At 40.7% G+C, this 17500-nt stretch overlaps 1 protein-coding gene across 2 annotated transcripts in view; it reads right to left on the bottom strand.

The window, feature by feature from the left end:
• LOC137997844 (protein will die slowly-like) overlaps positions 1 to 14932 on the bottom strand; it is a 63236-nt gene extending 48304 nt beyond the window's left edge. For both annotated transcript variants that reach the window (XM_068844135.1, XM_068844134.1), the window contains exons 1-7: positions 14802 to 14932; positions 11927 to 12360; positions 7034 to 7155; positions 6428 to 6514; positions 4495 to 4578; positions 2132 to 2223; positions 1432 to 1660 (exon numbers count right to left, since the gene is read on the bottom strand). In XM_068844135.1, coding sequence (XP_068700236.1) covers positions 1432 to 1660; positions 2132 to 2223; positions 4495 to 4578; positions 6428 to 6514; positions 7034 to 7155; positions 11927 to 12360; positions 14802 to 14930 — 1177 coding nt within the window. In that variant the 5' untranslated portion in view covers positions 14931 to 14932. The remainder of the gene's footprint in view (positions 1 to 1431; positions 1661 to 2131; positions 2224 to 4494; positions 4579 to 6427; positions 6515 to 7033; positions 7156 to 11926; positions 12361 to 14801) is intronic.
• Between the last annotated feature and the right edge of the window lie 2568 nt (positions 14933 to 17500).

The following is a 17500-nucleotide window of genomic DNA, read 5'->3' on the forward strand; positions in this document are numbered from 1 at the left end:
GAATTTGTGGTTTGAATGTGACGTCATGTTGGTGTACAGAATAATATTCTTAATTATGCAAAACTTGTGGGGCAATTTTCTAGAAGACCTTAGACAGCAATGACCAAAACCATGTAGGTTGCTGACCAGCGGTTTTCGTTAAAACAATGGTTTGCGAGGACTGCTCAGTCTCGCGGGCTCAGAAAACCTGGTTGTGGTCATTGTTATTTACGGTTTTTCAATTTTCTATTGTTTTGTACATAAACATGGCCGACTCATCACGTGGATGCAAACCAACAATACATAATATAACCGTTTGTTTCATTTTGTTCGACGATCTGTTTTGGCCATCGCGATTGTATCAAGTCCATTACCAAAATGGTAGGCTTGAACCTCACTGCTGTGTTCAACATTGCAACTGGTCTACGACACTGTCTGAAAGCACGTCACAAGTCCACTTTCCCTGAATTTCTCTGGGCAATCAATTGCAATTAAGGATAGTATTATATAAACACCAATGAAATACCAAGTGAGCTTTCGCGCGAAAACATGATATCTTCACACGTGAAAAGATCACTGTTGTTACGGTTACATGTAAAAATCGCGCCCTTCGATGCATTTTGTGAAATGATTTAGTATTTCATTGGTGTTTATATAATAAACAGAATATTACATGGCCGCTTGGAGATACGAAATTTCTCTTCTCGTGTTGAAAAATATTTCACTCGTTCGCTGCGCTCACTCGTGAAATGTTCTTCAACACTCGAAGAGAAATTTCGTATCTCCGCGCGGCCATGTAATATCCTCTATGTATTACCCTAGACATCAAACGCACTCAAAGGCCCACCTTCAACCGACAGGCATTGCGTGCCGTGGAACAATTTTCATAAGTGAAAATCCCTGCAAAGCTGAAATTCATCCAATCAGATCACTACGATAAGCAGTGCGAATTTCCATAACAAAAACAAAAGGTCAAAAAGCCTGTCGCTTCAAGGTGGGCCCTTAATTAATCCATGATTATAACCAAGAGAAAATGAGGGGACAGAGAGGGAGGCTCAGGGCGTTGGCCGGGATATGTCATGTCCACGAAAGTTATTTTTAGACGAGCGAAAGTCTTTGTTCTAGCGGAAGTCTGTCTTCCGAGACGTCCGCATGCACAAACGTCAAGTCCACTTCGTCTGCCATTACATGAAATCTTTGCTTTTCTTTCAAACCTCAGACCGAGGTTGACCTGCATGCGGACGTCTCGGAAGACTTCCACTCGTCTAAAAATAACTTTCGTGGACATGACATATCCCAAGGGCTGGACCGGGAGCCTCCCTCTCTGTCCCCTCATTTTCTCTTGTTATAACTAGTTTATAGTTTAATTACTGGCTAGCAAAATGCAATTAGATAATTTGCACTCGCTACCTAAAGTACATTGGAAGAAGAAGATAAAAACGGTCCTCCCACCTGTCTTTAAATCCATCGCTTTCATGTTCACTCCGTCATCTCCCCAATAAACCGCGTCATGTGTTGTTGCTATGCAACGCACGCGTCTCGGTTTCACCGTTACGTTTCCGGCAGCGTTATCAGCACAGGCATGTTCTGAGCTCATCACTGACTTGAGAGAATTGTCCCTAACGTCCCAGACTTTTACCACCCCAGAAGCAGAGCCACTGACAACGCGGCTGTCCTGGAACTAGACGATAAATGCTTCTAATTGCGGATTGCTTCTTTTCAGATGAAGCACTTGCTGCGAACGCCTTTTGTGCCTCATTGTTCTAACTAAGCAAGCACCAAATTTGAAGATAATAAAATAAAAAGCTAGGTGCTTCATCTATTCGTTTTTTCACTTCCTAATTTGCTTTTCTTTAACTTTAGAGTAGTCCTAGTCCAATCTTAATTTTGGAAACGAAGTATGTCCCGCACAATTGTTTGAATTTCGCTTCTGATTGACTGCCAAAAAACTCGAAAAGAAACATTATCCTCGAATGTTTTATCAAAGCAAGATTTAAATAAAGAAATACACGCAAAGAACTTGATTTTTCTTGAGCGAAAAGCACGTCGAGGGTGCGGAAATTCAAGAAAACTGTAATCACAATTGAAGTAAAAAAACTTCTTCCTACGACGTGTCACTCATATCTGGAGAGTGTGGCGTAGCCATGGTTACCTTGAGAGCCGTAACAGCATCTTCGTCGTGTCCTCGCACGGACCTCACAGACGTTCCCGTCTCTAGATCCCATAACTCTACCTTACCACCATCTGAAGAAAAAAAAATAGGCCTAAACTACAGAATTCACGGCCACTTTTAACCATCTACCAAACGAGCCGGTTCGTTTGGCTCGGTTGCTCTTTGGTTATCAATAATCGCAGGCTCATACGCTCTTTATGTCAATGAGATGGCTCGTTTAACTCGGTAGTGGATGAAAGAACGGCGAGTACTTTGTATGACGATAAGTTTCGTGTGAACAATATAGCAGCAGGGGTCTCTCTTCTTTTTGCGTTGTACCGGAAATGAGACTTCTGCCATGGATCGAAACTCGCTTTTATCCAAGCGCCGTCCACAACCTTGCAAGGCACTCTTCAAACCGCATGCCCCATGATATGTTTACTGACTGTGAATTGAGCCCGCTGTGTCTCGCGCATTCATTTACAGTAATTCCGCTGTTGTTAAGTGAGCCTACACAACATGAAGTATCAAGTGCGGAGTCGGTCGCTAAGTAACCGCCGCGCATGCTCAACACAGTGAGTTTTGACCCATGGCAGAGGCCTCTTTTCCCGTGTTTATCAGCCCAGCGAACACAAAAGAAAAGAGAGCTCTGGTTAGCAGGGAACACTGCGACGTTAGCAGAAGCATAACGAAGTTAACACATGTTGCATAAGCAAAAGAGAAGTGACATACGCAAGCGCAGTTACATCCAGAAAAAAAACGCTGGAGAATGGGAAGAGCAACGTTTCCAAAATAACGGACGAAGAAGAAATTCTCCAACTATTATACTCCTCCTGCTCCGTAGAAAAAGACGACGGTGTCAAGAGAGAGAACAAGAAAACAGACTGCAAGAGGTCCTGTTGGGTAAGGGATATTTTCCGAAAAAGGAAAGAACAAGAAGACTAGGGAACTGCAACCAGAGGACTGAGAATTTTATTTCTGGCGGTTTGCAGCAAAGGCAGGGACAATAGGCCATTTCCGAGTTCATGCTTGCCTCATTTTCATTTTCATCGATCCTTTCCGTTATTGTCAAAAACGGTGTCGAGAAAATCAGAAGTCGAACCTACGACCCAAATGGTTTTGTTCGAATGGCTGCTAAAGAAGATTACACTTATCTTTTTAAAATATAAATGACAATAGGATTAAGCATGAATAGAAAGGAAAAATTAAATTGACGTCCACAAAACATTTCGCAGCTATTCTAGACATATTGAAAAAGCTCAGTTCTTCAGCAAAAGACGACAACGAAACCGCACAAAACTGCATATTTGAAGAAAAAACAACTTTTTTACGCTATATATGTGGGTTTAGGACGGAGACAATCCGGTAGACCAATCAAAACTCGAAGTAACTACACGTAGCGGATACAAAGCACGGAAAAATGTGCACGAGCGAGCCACGATTGGTTTCGATTTCACTTCTGATTGGTTGGAAAAGTGGCGCGAGAACTTTGAACCAATCACTAGTACTAAGTGAAGTAATCATAAACCAAAGCAATTCGCTAATTACTTTCGGAACTCAATTGAAAACCGCTCTTACCAAATGCTAGGTTTTATGATTGAAAAACGCTGGAATGTGAGCATAACTCATGTTTTCTCATTCACTCTTAGTTAAGCGCCATTTCTTGGAAAATCGCACACTTCTCTCACATTAAAAGGGTTGACATGGTTACGAAGTACTTTCAATAAGTTCTTCAATAGCGACAATTGAAATTTTGAGATGAAGTTCGCGATGCTGTTACAACCGCTGTTTCTTAATCTTCGTTCTATCTCGAAGCATTCGCCCCGAAAAACGTTCTAAAACACACGCACAAATACCAGTCTAACTCAAAGGGCCTTCGTCTGCCACCATCTGTGATCTGTGTTAATGCTTCTGCAAACACCAAACTAGGGAGTTTGCGACGGCTACGGCAACGATAACCCCACAAAACAACAACATTATTGGTTAAAAGAGTGCAGCACGCATTTTAGCCGCATAGCAATGACATCAGATCGCCAAATTTGAGGTTTTGACGACAATGCAAATGTACAAATGTGAAAACTACATTCTCTATTTTTACTCTGAAACCGCTCGTTCCAATTTATTTTTCCGATTCTTCGCCAGCATTGTACGAGTGAACGAGGTAGAATAATCGCGAACGACTTAAGTCGTGCAAAGTTATATTTTGAGGTGATGTTTTTGTTGACATCCGCATCCTAGACTCTAAGTCCCTACCAATGGGTTATAAGACGAGGCCGACATAACTATGCCCAAATGAACACACGAAGTGGAACATGGAGGACATAATAGGAACATCACATCATAAACACAGAACTTTAACCAACCTAAACCAGCTGCAATCACATTGTTACAGTTACAATCCAAACTCTCCACAGGCGAAAATACATACATCGATCTTGTGATTTGCCCTGAAAGTGCAAGAGAAAAAACCTTATGCATAAAAACACCATTCAAATTGGCAATGAACCGCCATGAACTTACAGCAGAAAACTGTAAACACTAAGTTATGAACTTACCAATCAAAATTTTACAAAAATTACACGTATTTTTGCTTCTAACGTCACAAACTAACTACAGCAAAAGATTACAAAAAGAGCTTCCCTTGGATGTTACGGACTCGGCTTCCACTCTCGTTATCTATGTTTCCTGTTATGTAACAGCGATTTCAGTAATTTCCAAAGAGTTGATAATACTAAAACCCGATGAAATCTTATAAAGGGATTTAAGGATTTGTAGTGATTAACAACAAAGGTTCTTTGGATGATATGAATGATAAGGTGATTCGATTACAATTAACATTTCAACGAATTGTCACGGTTAACTTTTCTCCATCCTATCGTCCTTCGATAATTTGTTTTTCAATCAGAAAGTCGACTTGTTTAAAGAAAAAAAAGGAGAAAACAAAATAATCGAAATCAAGGTCCTCGGATATGAAATAGCTTCAGATACAACCGTCTTTCGTCTCTTACCGGACTTAAGCGACGGTTAGCAAAAAGGGGGTGCCGGTATAGATTTCTTTTGCCCCAAACTTGCTCCTAAAGTGATACAGTAACTATGATCAACCAATCACTTCCCTATTTTCTCCAGATTTTGAAAGTGTGTTTGCTTAACACCTGCCTGGCAAAATTTTGAGCTTTGATTTTTATCCAAAGGTTGTTTACTTTGAGTGTAAGTTTTGGATTTCACTGTACGCCATACTCACGTTCAAATTTGACCGATTGGACCTCAGAGGGTTGGACCTAGGGAACGTGACGTCATTCACTCGATAGCTTTAAATTTCAGCGTGTAAACGCAATTTATTATGTACGCAAAACACGAGTTTAAAAATCTGAAACCTCGAAACTCCAGTGCTGCATATTAATCCAGTCGCGTACAAACGCATTGCATTCTTAAACTAGTGAGTCTTTGGCGTCATTTTCTCCTCGATCCAGGGTCCCGTTTCTCTAAAGTCCCGAAACTTTACAGGCCATTTTCGGGTGTCACAATTCCCCTTGTATCTAAAGAACGGAGGAGATTTAAGTCGTCAAACTTCACAGTATTGTTTCTTTTTGTTGCCTTTAAAATATGTTAAAAGATCGGCTTTCCAAAACAAGCGGTTGCCAGTTTCGCAAATGGTTTGTCGGGCCCAAAAAGCCATTTGTGAAACTGCCAACCACTTGTTTTGGAAAGCCGAACTTTTCACGTGTTTTCAAGGTAAGAAAAAGAAGAATAACTGTGAAGTTTGACGACTTAAATCCTCTCCGTTCTTGAGATACTAAGGGAATTGTGACACCCGAAAATGGCACGTAAAGTTTCGGGACTTTCCAGAAACGGGTCCCAGCTCTCTCAAGATTTTAAAGTTACTAATGGCGGACCATTAAATAGGAAAATCCCAGTTAAAATAAAAAGGTGTCTTTTTGAAATTAAGGCTTAGAACTTGGGCCACTTGGCGTTTACTTAACATAGTTTTGAAACCCAAAGAAAAAAAGATCTAATGTTTTTATCATTACAATACCACTCTAAAGTCCACTCTTTCTCTTTGGGAATACCTTGCTGCGCATATTCACGTGGATCCCAGAATCTGTCAGCTTCAGAAAACTCCGGTCAAGGAGGGATAGTAAAGACTAGAATGGTTGCTTTCCCAGAAAGATCCTAGTGGCGGGTGAGAATAGTTCCACTTTTCCAACGCTCTAGTTTACATAAAGGAAAAGCTCCAAAGAGGAATACGAAATGGTCATTGCTTAATGAAATGTAACCGCACAAAGAGGCTTTACTCACCGTTAGCGAGGGACCATATTTTCATGGAACAATCTTTTGAGCCCGTGAGTACCGAGTATTGGTCAGCGCGGAAGCCGGACGGTGGAGCTGAAGAAGAAAGACACTTGTAAATTTACAGTGAATTTCATGGGATAGTGGTCTACGCTTACAGAAAATAATGATATTTCGAGGAATCTGATTTAACCGGAAACCCCGAACCTCAAATATTTTTCTTTGCAGAAATAATTCTCACTAGCAGAAAACTATTTTTGCCGTTTTCGCAACAAAATTGTTAAAACTTGACAAAACCAGAGTAAACTGTTTTTCCCACGGCAGAGATTGCATGAGGAATGGCGTCTATTCCTAAGATGACGTCACAAACCGCTTTGCAATGCAGGAGTTTTGGCGGGAAAAGGCAAGGCATTTTGCAAAATGTGCGAGGATGTCGTGACATCAAAAATGGAATGGTTCATTTTACAGTTGTGTGACCTAGCCTTGGAATGGAACCGAGGTTGGCTAAGACATCTGCCCGCCACAAACTCTCTAAACCTGCATTAGAACCATGTCACCTCCAGCCTCGTTGCCATTCTTTAGGCCAGGTCGCAGAGCTATTGGAAAAAGCCATACCGATTTCACACGTTTTTTCCTTAGGCACAAGGAACACAGATGTTATGGTTCCAGTATGCCCACCCATGCTTCTAGTCTCTCGGCCACTGTCTGCATCCCATAATTTCAGCATTGTGTCGCGGCTGCAAAAGTGTTTGAAAATCAAGCGTCGTTAAAAAAAACGTCATCTTCAAATGGCAAAATACGATTTGGTGTCCGTTTCGCTTTGAGATAAAAAGTAGTCAGAGATAAGTACATTGTTTCAGCCCATGTTATCTAACGCTTAAAACTTAAATGCTTTGATTGAAATCTTCGGTACCTGCCATCCAACAGAAGATTAAATAAAACCTTTAAATGTAATTCAAAACGCGCGGCCAAAAAGTAAGGGTAGGGTGTATTACACAAATTCAAAATTAGTGACTTTTTTTTGTAACACAACAGTTAACAATACTCGTGACGAAGGAATAAAAGTTGTCCACATATTTTTCAAGGGTGAAGACCTTAAATTTTCGTCTGAAAGGGTAAATGGAAAACAAGTTACAACAGCACACGAAAGTCAATAACCAGTAAAAATTGTTTAAGATACGTTGACAATACCTGCGTTTTTCCTTCATGGTATTAAACAACATAGAAATTGATTCCACCCAGGGTCAACCGACTAACATAAATGCCACATCCAACTAATTATATCTCAATCCGTATAACTCGCTTATCAACCGGTAGATATCATCAGCCTCAAGGCCAACGTTTGTTGCAAATTAGATGTAACCAAACGATCATTAAATATTAAGAAATGCAAACCGCAAGTCTTGCGACTTTGGGTTACAAGTCCTATAGATCTTCCAAATGAGAGCGAAAAAAAATCGTCATTTTGAGAGAGAAAAAAAACGCATTTTAAGTATGATAAACAAGTGAGTAATAATTGTCTTTCTTATCTTTGTTCGATGCATTAATTATTGCATCTACTGAACGCTGTTGTAATAGTATGCAAATCAACGAACTCGGTCAAAACCTGGGACGCAAGTTTCACGCAGGAGATCGTTAAAGCACAAAACACGATGAAATTACTACAAAATTCATAACATGAAATTGTTACACGGAGACAGCTGTACTCAGTATAATCTATTTACTAACCTTTTTGGGTGGACTAAAGGTTTTAAATTCTGAGGTTATGCAATGACAAAGTTGTTGACGAAAACGAACTGGAGCATTCGTTCGGGAACATCACAACAGTTGCAAAATACAGCGGTAAAACCAATGAAAAACCCACAAGGGATTCGAGATGCAAACAAATGTTCTGCACGGGCGGCGTGCATTCGAGAAAATTTTTTTTTTTCTCGCTTTCCCAAACAAGACCACGACGTCATTGAGAGTACCGGTAACCAAATTTATGTTTTCGGAGAAAATGAGTCCACGACTTGTTTAGAGACTTCAACTCTTCACTGTTCTAACCAGACTGTTTTTAGATGATTCGTTCGCAATTCTAGAGAAAGCTTTACGATTAGGTGAATTTATACTTTGGCAAAATGTTAAACTGGGCCACCACGCACCGCTGGCTTGTTGAGCACTCAAGGTCTTAAAAGTGCTACATTTGTAACTTCGCGTGCAAATGGTTATGACCATCTGCAAGTCTTCTCGGACTATAAACCATTGGCCCCATCTCACGACCTTTTTTTGTGTGTGTGTTGGGGGGGGGGGGGGGAGTTTTAAACCTTGCTTCAACAACCACTCAACATTAATTTTGTTATCGCGATTGGTGAATGAAGCTGGAGTCGTTTGCGCCACTCGAAATTTCAACATTGTTGGGTATGCGCGTGCGCACTAATCGGTCTCCCAATGACGTACCCATGTCCGTATCCTTAGTAACAACCGCGGCTGCAGCGAGTCAACAGGGAGTTTAAGATCTACGACGCGACGGCAACGAAAACGTCACAAATTTTTCATATTTAATGAGCAAAAACAATAGCTTTGCACGCTGTGCACGTGCATTTTTCATTTTTGTACATTTGTTTCACGTTTTCGGCAAATCTACGACGTGAAATGACCAATTCTCAAGTTTTACGGAGAACGTGAACAAAAGGCAGCGAATTTGAATTTTCTGCAGTATATTCAATACCGCACCTCCCAATTCAGTTCCTGGAGAGTTACACTAGTTTTTAGAAGTTAGACAAGCCGACATAAGGACGAAAAAGATTAATAAACCTAAACTTTCAATTTTAAATGACGTTTTCGTTACCGTCGCGTCGCAGATCTTAAACTCCCTAACATCGTTCAACAACATTCGACAAAATCGAACGGACCTTGAAGCCCGGGCCTTAAGAAACGGCTACGGCTATGACAACGCCAGAAAGCAATAATATTATTGGTTAAAAGAAGAAAAATAGTCGTGCTGCACGTGCGCGGCACGCACGTACTACAAGAAACAACAACAACGTGAAAAACCAAATTTAAGGTCTTGACGACAACGTGAGCGCTCAACAATGGATCTTTTCCTGCTGCGAAGTTATTCCACTCAGAGACCTTTCTCAAAAAGGCTTTTAGTGTGTCGTGCTTCCAAAAAGGAAATTGTACGATGCAAGCTTTCACGTCATCAGTACCCAAGACTTACTTGCGGCCGTTAGGTGAAGAAGCGTCACCAATGACAATTTGTTCTATGCGCACCTACTCCTACCAATCGAAAATTTATCTGGTAATACAAAATACATGCATCTCGAAGATTTCAGAGATCGGTATAATTGCAAAATCCTCGCTGAAGGAAAAAAAATTATAAAGCGCCTTCTGTTTGAAAGGTGCAAAGCTGTTGTTTTTGCTCATTAAAATATGCAGATTTTTGGCGAACCAGTTGCCTTGGCAACATAAAGGGTAGCCCAGTCTGCACAGCAACCAGGTTACCTCTGGTACACAATTACTGAGAACCACTTGTTTTTATTTCTCAAACTGACATTTTTTCCTTTTTCATCAACTTTTTCATCTACTTTAAAACTTATCATAACCCGAGACAAAAAAGAAAGATTCAGAACATGAATCAATGGATACCGATATCCACTAGACTATCGAAACAAACCAGTGGAAAATTCATTTTACTTTACAAAGAGGTATCCATGCAACTAAAAGCCCAATGTTTTCAAATTTCTCTAGAGGAATGACGAAATTCGATTTTAAGCCCTGCGCAGAAATGCTTCTCCGTATTGCTCTCTTCTGCAGGGAAATCAGTCATGTAATTGTCGGGAGGTGTCCAAGGTCATTTGGAACTAAGCGGTAACCCTCGCGTGGAGGTCACACTTAACCCCACTTTCTTTACTTCCCACGAAAGTCGAGAAAAGGAGAAGATAGAGGAACTTGTAAAAACTACCTCTCTCCTTCTGTCTTCCATAACACAAAAAATTATTCTCGATACCATGGATTTGAGGACAGAATGAAACGTTTATGAAACTATGAAACGTTTTCTTGATTTGAAACTATGAAACGTTTTCTAGATTTTCTTGGTAACTATTTTCAAATCAGATACTGGACGATGTAGAATTGTTGCGAAATAAAAGTCACCATTCAATCAGCTGATTTTAATCGACGATAAACAGAAATCGCCATGGATTGAAAGTTCGCAGAGCACTTTTTATGTCGCATTTACTCTCGATGTAAGAGAGCTCTTTAGTTTCATTGCTTTGCTTTGGTATGCGGGCAGGTACGATTATAAGTAAACTGTACGAATATAAGTAAACTGTCTCTCTGAGAATTTAACAAGATCCGGGACAATTAGCATATGAATATAGCTCTATAATGTTTGTGAGCAAGAATCAACTCCATTTGAAGAACGGCAAACTTCTCACTGAACATATACAAAAACGGAATCCCGACAGACAAATCTGTACAACCCTTTATGTTTCCCTTGCAAGACAGCAACCTTAAGTTGAGTTACAGCTATTCTTGCATCATCTGTCTTTGCAACACTATCTTTTTGATTCTCTGGTTTGATACTTCTACAGAGGGCCAATACTCATTTAAAAGCACTATGTTGTTTTCAAAGCAGTCCTCCGCTGCAGCAGGTACAAAACACAGGTCACAGGTCATTGTTTTACCAATACAGAAAGTATCCTAAACATTCATAAAAGCTAACCTTAGGCTTAATTAGGCCTACAGAAAAGTTTTTAGGCTTAAAAATAACTTTTTTGAATGTTAGGATACTTTCTGTATAGGTAAGACAATGACCCATGACCTGTGACTTGTGTTTTGTACCTGCCACCTCCGCTGCAACCAACTCTGCATTATCATTCTGACACAAGTATTTTAATAGAAGTAAATGTGGCAGGAGGTGGAGGAAATTGGTCTGGGATCTTCTAGATTCCCCTCAATTTGAACAATGCTCAATATTATTGGTTTAACATCAGACTTTCATGTGAGAGATCACAAGTTCACAATAGGCAGGTACAAAAGTCGGCCCGGATCACTCGTACTGCTCACCTTGGATCGACGTAAAAGAAATACCGGTAATAAGGCCTCAAAAAATCACCCTAGCCCTAATCTCTAAGCCGACCTTGGTGAAATTGGTGCAAAAGTCGAATAGTTTTGGCTTACAACACAATTTTTCACTCAGTCCGAGGAGAGCGATCCGAGTTGATCTGGTCTGACTTTTGTTCCCACCCGGTTCACAACCCTAGTTGGACCAACATTCAGGGTCTTTCATTAAAATAACTGAGGAGAAAGTGCCGCCTTTGTAATTTCATCTGAAAATGGTTAGACTTTTAAGTCTTTTTGGATAAGGACTATAAATTGTAAGCCCTGTCAAACAACCATTTCTGTTACTCAGCACTGTCAGACATTAAAGAACCCGCTCACTGTTCGTAAAAAGAAGGGGGAGACCAACAACAACATGATTTACAAACTCAAAGGCAATGAGATGTTCAACACAAAACTTACCCGCCAGACACAAGTAAAGATCCTTGACAGTCAACACTGCAAATGACATCATTGTGGCCTTCAAAATTCCTAACATGAAATCTCATGGTCGTGCTATCAGAAGCCAAAACTGATGTTGCTCGAGTCTGGGCCTCTAACACAACATCTGGTGCAGTGACAGCGGGTAGAGGCTGCAACAAAGGAGCTTGGTCATATGCTTCATTTGTCACAGGTTCCTCTCTACTCTGCTCACGAATTTCACTCGGTGCATAGTGACTGCTGCCAGGATTATCTTCTACAACAGCTTGTAAATTTTCAGTCATTCTCTCTTCTTCTTGTTCATTTGCAGGTTCTTCAACTGGTTCAGTTTCCATATTTTGCTTTTCACGTGTCAATACATCAGCCCTTGCTATAAGCTCCTGGACTTTGGAGCGCAGTTCATCTTTTGTGGAAAGCTGCAAATAATTATGTCAGCATTAATATAATACTTTAATGCAGAAAGGAAAGGAAAGGAACTTTATTTAAGTGTCTAGTCATTCTAGTGCTGGAGCACTAATTGGGGACACTGTAAATTGAAATTAACAATTAATGCAAAGCAAGTCAAATGTTGATTTACGAGGAGAGGGGAAAACCCAGAGGAAAACCTCTCGGTGCAGAGTAGAGAACCAACAAACTCAACCCACAGATTTTCCCCAAGAGGGACAAAATTATAAATCTGCACTTTTTGATTGGTTAACTTGATTTGATCAAATTCAATGGTGCATGACTTCTGTCCACATCATCTGGATATAACAAAAATCTGAGCGAAGCTTGAAAATCGAGCAGGATTTTGAGGTTGCACAGCCGTGTAAATTTGATGATATTTGGCAAGATGCTCATAAAATTATTGACTTTCTACATGCCCAAGGTTGGGAGGCGAGCGACCTTTGGAAGTGGGAGAAATTTGGCTAAATTCTGGAGTCACTCGGCCATGAGCGGTCTTGGAAGTTGCACGCCTTGTCTATTTATATTGTATGTGACGACACGTGTGATCTGAAGTGCCCGTGCCCACTATTAAACAATGTCTCTGCTAGACGTTCTCTTTATCTTGCACTTGTGAAGTCACAGTTATCCTATGCGACCCAAGTCTGGTCCCCGGACAAGATAGCATTAAAAACTCAAATTGAAAGGGTTCAAAGGAGGGCCACAAGGTGGATCCTCAAACAACGTTGTAGGCGTGATGTCATACAGAGACAGACTTAACTTTAAAACTTCTTCCTCTGACATTTGATCGCGAAATCAAAGATCTTGTTTTCTTTTATAAATGTCTGAATGGTTTTACTGATCTTAATGTTTCTCATTTTGTTTCTTTTGTTTCTCACGGCCGATCCAGACAAAGTAATTCTTATAGCCTTAAAACTCCTGTATGTAAAACTAGCACTTTTCAGGCCTCTTACTTTAATCGTATTGTTAAGCTCTGGAACTATATCTGTAAATTTTCACCCCCCACCAGTTTTTCAACTTCTGCTTCCTTTTGCAACTTTGTTACTGAGCACATGTTTCACCTTCTGCACAATCACTTTGAAATTTACTATCCTTGTACCTGGTCAATTGTACGATCCTGCCCCTGTCATCCCTAGTTTTAGTGTCTTTTAAATTTAATCATGTTTTAATTATATCATGGGCAGTGCCTCGCATGGGTCCTCGCGTCCCGTTCGCACCTTCCCTTTTGACCTTATCACTTCGTATCACTTTGCATATATATTTCATTTCTTTTCGGTTATTTATTTTTTGGTATGTAACATGTGTAATGGTCAATAAAGTTGTTAAAAAAAAAGAAGAAATCGAAGTGTCCCAAAAACCCATCACATCACTCAGGACAACGCAGAAAATAGTAGTTGAGTGAACTTTATTTATCTGGCTGTCCATAATGATTTTTCGAAAAGAAACATTGCGATTTGAAGCTTTTATGGTACATTTTCCACGATTAGTTGAATCGGCCATTACAACTGTCTCAAAGTAACGTGACATCACACACTCTCGCGTCCTTAGGTTGTCTGCCCGTGATGTAAGGTTAACTTCTCTACTCTAGTAAGATGCAAGGTGAGAGAGATAAGCACAGAAAAAATAATTATGTTGGTGTTGCCTGCGATGATAACGATGATAATGATGATGATGATGATGATGATGATGATGATAATTGCACTAGCGAATAAAGTGAGCTCCAAAACACTGTCAAGCGGGTTCATGTCTATTGTCTTACATCCACCCGCAATAAGATGATGGTGATCCAAGTGCAAGTTAACAAATTGATGTCAGTTTTTACATACATCTGTCCTGTTATTGATCACGGATTTCGTCGTAACATTGTCAAAGTAGCTGTGGATCCATTGTCAATAATTATTAACAGGACAGACGCATGAAAAACTGACATCAATTTGTTTTTTACAATAACAAAAAGGCAGAGGGGTCAAAATTAAGGCAAAACAGGAGAAGAACGCAAGAAACATCGCCTCATTATTACATAAATTATAAATTTATGTGTCTGCCCGCTTATTGGCAATAAAAATTAGCCAATGAGCGGGCGAGATTTTTGCAGTCATTGTAAAAAACATAATTGACCTTTACTAACAAGATTAAAAAGAGTATTATTAAGATCATCATCACATAATCACCGAAACAAAGGAATGACCCAAAATAGTTGACTGATTTGTCAAGCAATTTATAGATATAGAAACTTATAGAGCAGATTTGATAAATTACAACATATCCAAACTATATAAATGTTCTCTCATCCAAATCACAGTATCGAGGTTGCCTTGGTCTAATCGATCCTGTCGATCGACGTGGAAATTTAAGCTTTTGTCAGTGTTTGGTTCATGTGTAGCAGTTGTCGAGAGATCGATTGGATTTTTACCTTGACGATTTCATCCTCTGTAAGGTCACGTTCTAGTTCCTCAAGTCTTTCGATCTGACGAAGCTTTTTCCTGAATTTTCGAAGTTCGACAGCAGTGACCCTGAGCTGTTCTTCTTCGTTGGCCATCATAACCAAAGTGAACGAGGGAGACTGGAGTGAGATTATCGAAGGACTGGGACAAAGTTTTGGGACAATGGCCAATGACGGACATGTGAAGCCATGAACCAAAGATATCTCAAAAGTGAGGGAGTAATGGAAGTGTGGCTTCACTTTAGAATGCCCAGCCATTCCAAAACACTGAAAATTTGCGGCTTCGTGGCTACGCGGCTTCTCTATTACGAGCAAACGTGCTAACTACGCTATAGGGTGTTTTCACCTGATGTCGCGCGGGAATGCTGAATTAATGGTTAGTATAGTTACCACTAACTATGTTTGAACTTTAGCCACGTGATCAGTAACCTTGTTTTTCCACCGGAACAAAAGAAAACGTTTGCATGATAATAGAGCTCAATTCCCGGAGGATAGGCCATTTCCGAGTTCATGAATGCCTCCTCTTCAAAACGAGTCAAAGTGCGAAGTTTTTCTTATGAAAATTAGTTTTTATTCATATGTAAAGTAGACCTAATCATCATCACAAAAACTTCGCACTTAGACTCGCTTTGATGAGGAGGCAAACATGAACTCGGAAATGGCCTATCCTCCGGGAATTGAGCTCTATTATCATGCAAACGTTTTCTTTTGTTCCGGTGGAAAAACAAGGTTACTGATCACGTGGCTAAAGTTCAAACATAGTTAGTGGTAACTATACTAACCATAGTTACTAACTATACTAACTATGGTTCAAACAATGGCAAAAAACCTCAGGCGTTACCTACTGTAGTTCTTGAGGCGTCAAGAAAGGTGTCTGTGATCGTCACTGATCCATGCAAGAGATAGCGGTACAATGGAAAGTTACATAGCCGCGTTAACACGTTGCCAAGTAGCCAAGCAGCCACAGTTTACGCTGGGGAGCCGACGACGGCTTGGTGGTTATCAATCGTGCCTCCCACCTCTATGACCCGGGCTCAACCCTGGCCTCGTAGCCTCGGGTCGTATGTATGCTGAGTTTCAATCGATCACAATCTGACTCCGAGGGTTTTTCAGTACGGATACTTTGGTTTTCCTCCCTCATCAAAATCGACTCTCAGTCAATTACATTCGGCTGCGGGCGGATACCCTCGATGCTAATTTCCCTTTCGTAAACAAGCGATAACATTTTTGACATCAAGTGAAGCTATGATCTTCGCAGTTACGAACGCAATTTTTACAATTGCGTAGAGAAGCCTGAAAAATTCAGGACTTCGGTTTGAACCGAAGTGAACCAACTGAGCTATGAAGCCACTGACGTTGGGAGCTGGTCATTTGTGGGTTCTAATGGTCCCGCGAGGAATGAATCAATGATGAAATGGTATATGAAATGAATCATATGAACTGTGGATATGAAATCAAGTGAAGCTATGATCTTCGCAGTTACGAACGCAGTTTTTACAATTGCGTAGAGAAGCCTGAAAAATTCAGGACTTCAACGGGGACCATTAGAACCCACAAATGACCAGCTCCCAACGTCAGTGGCTTCATAGCTCAGTTGTTTAGAGCGTCGCACCGGAATCGCGAGGTCACGGGTTGAAACCCCGTTATTTTTCAGGCTTCTCTACGCAATTGTAAAAATTGCGTTCGTAACTGCGAAGATCATAGCTTCACTTGATTTCAAATCCGCAGTTCATATGATTAATTTCATATACCATTTCATCATTGAACATTTTTGACGGCCGTGACTTCAACATCTTCAGTTCCCACGGCCTGCTCCCGTCTGACCTTGTAACTCAGTCGGTAGAGCAGCGGTGGTCTAACCCGCAATTCCCACCCTGTTCAGAGTTTTTCTCTGTCCTTGTGTTGGCCCACCCTGCGAGCAGAGCCTCCTTTTGTCTTTTTCTTTACTGAGGAGGAGAAAAGTAGGCTCTGCCCGAATCACGTCAACTCTTTGAAGCCACCGCAGCCTTGCCGCAGCCCGAACTTCGGGACTAGTCAATCTTGTTTTCTCTCGTCAAACCGGTTTTTCCAGTGCGAGCGTCCGTTTAGTGACAAAACCGATGGTTATAATTGAGCCCGCTGGCATGAAAAACCAAAATGGCGGCGAGATCTGGCATATTAGGCTTGGGTTCAAGACTGTATCCTGGCAACATGCAGCGCATATTCAAAAAAGATCTTACTCGATTCATGCAGAGCCTTTCTCGAGAACGCCAAAATCGAGCAAGCAAAAGAAAGGCTCTGCTAGCAGGGTGGTGTTGGCCCATTTCCGAGATTAGTAGAAAACTAGCACTTCACATGGATTACACTCTAATCAATAGACCAAATCGGTTAACTCAATGTTGTACCCAATTCAAATCTCCGGGGACTAAGATTCTTTGTGTATTGTTTTTGCGTTACAATGTAGCATTCATATTTAAATGATATGGAAATACTTGGAACAAAACGTTTTATTCCCAAAGGATTTGAATTGGTACGACATTGAGTTAGGCCAGGAGCCACTCCTGGTTAGCTAGCGTTTACACGAATGTGGTTTCATATTGACACGCGGTTTCACGACTTCGAAACTGCGTCGAAGTCGATGCGGTTTGGGGTCGTAATTTTATAAGAGAGCGCTGCATTACCTGCTAAAT

This window comes from Montipora foliosa, chromosome 3 (genome assembly GCF_036669935.1).
Source record: "Montipora foliosa isolate CH-2021 chromosome 3, ASM3666993v2, whole genome shotgun sequence".
NCBI lineage: Eukaryota > Metazoa > Cnidaria > Anthozoa > Scleractinia > Acroporidae > Montipora > Montipora foliosa.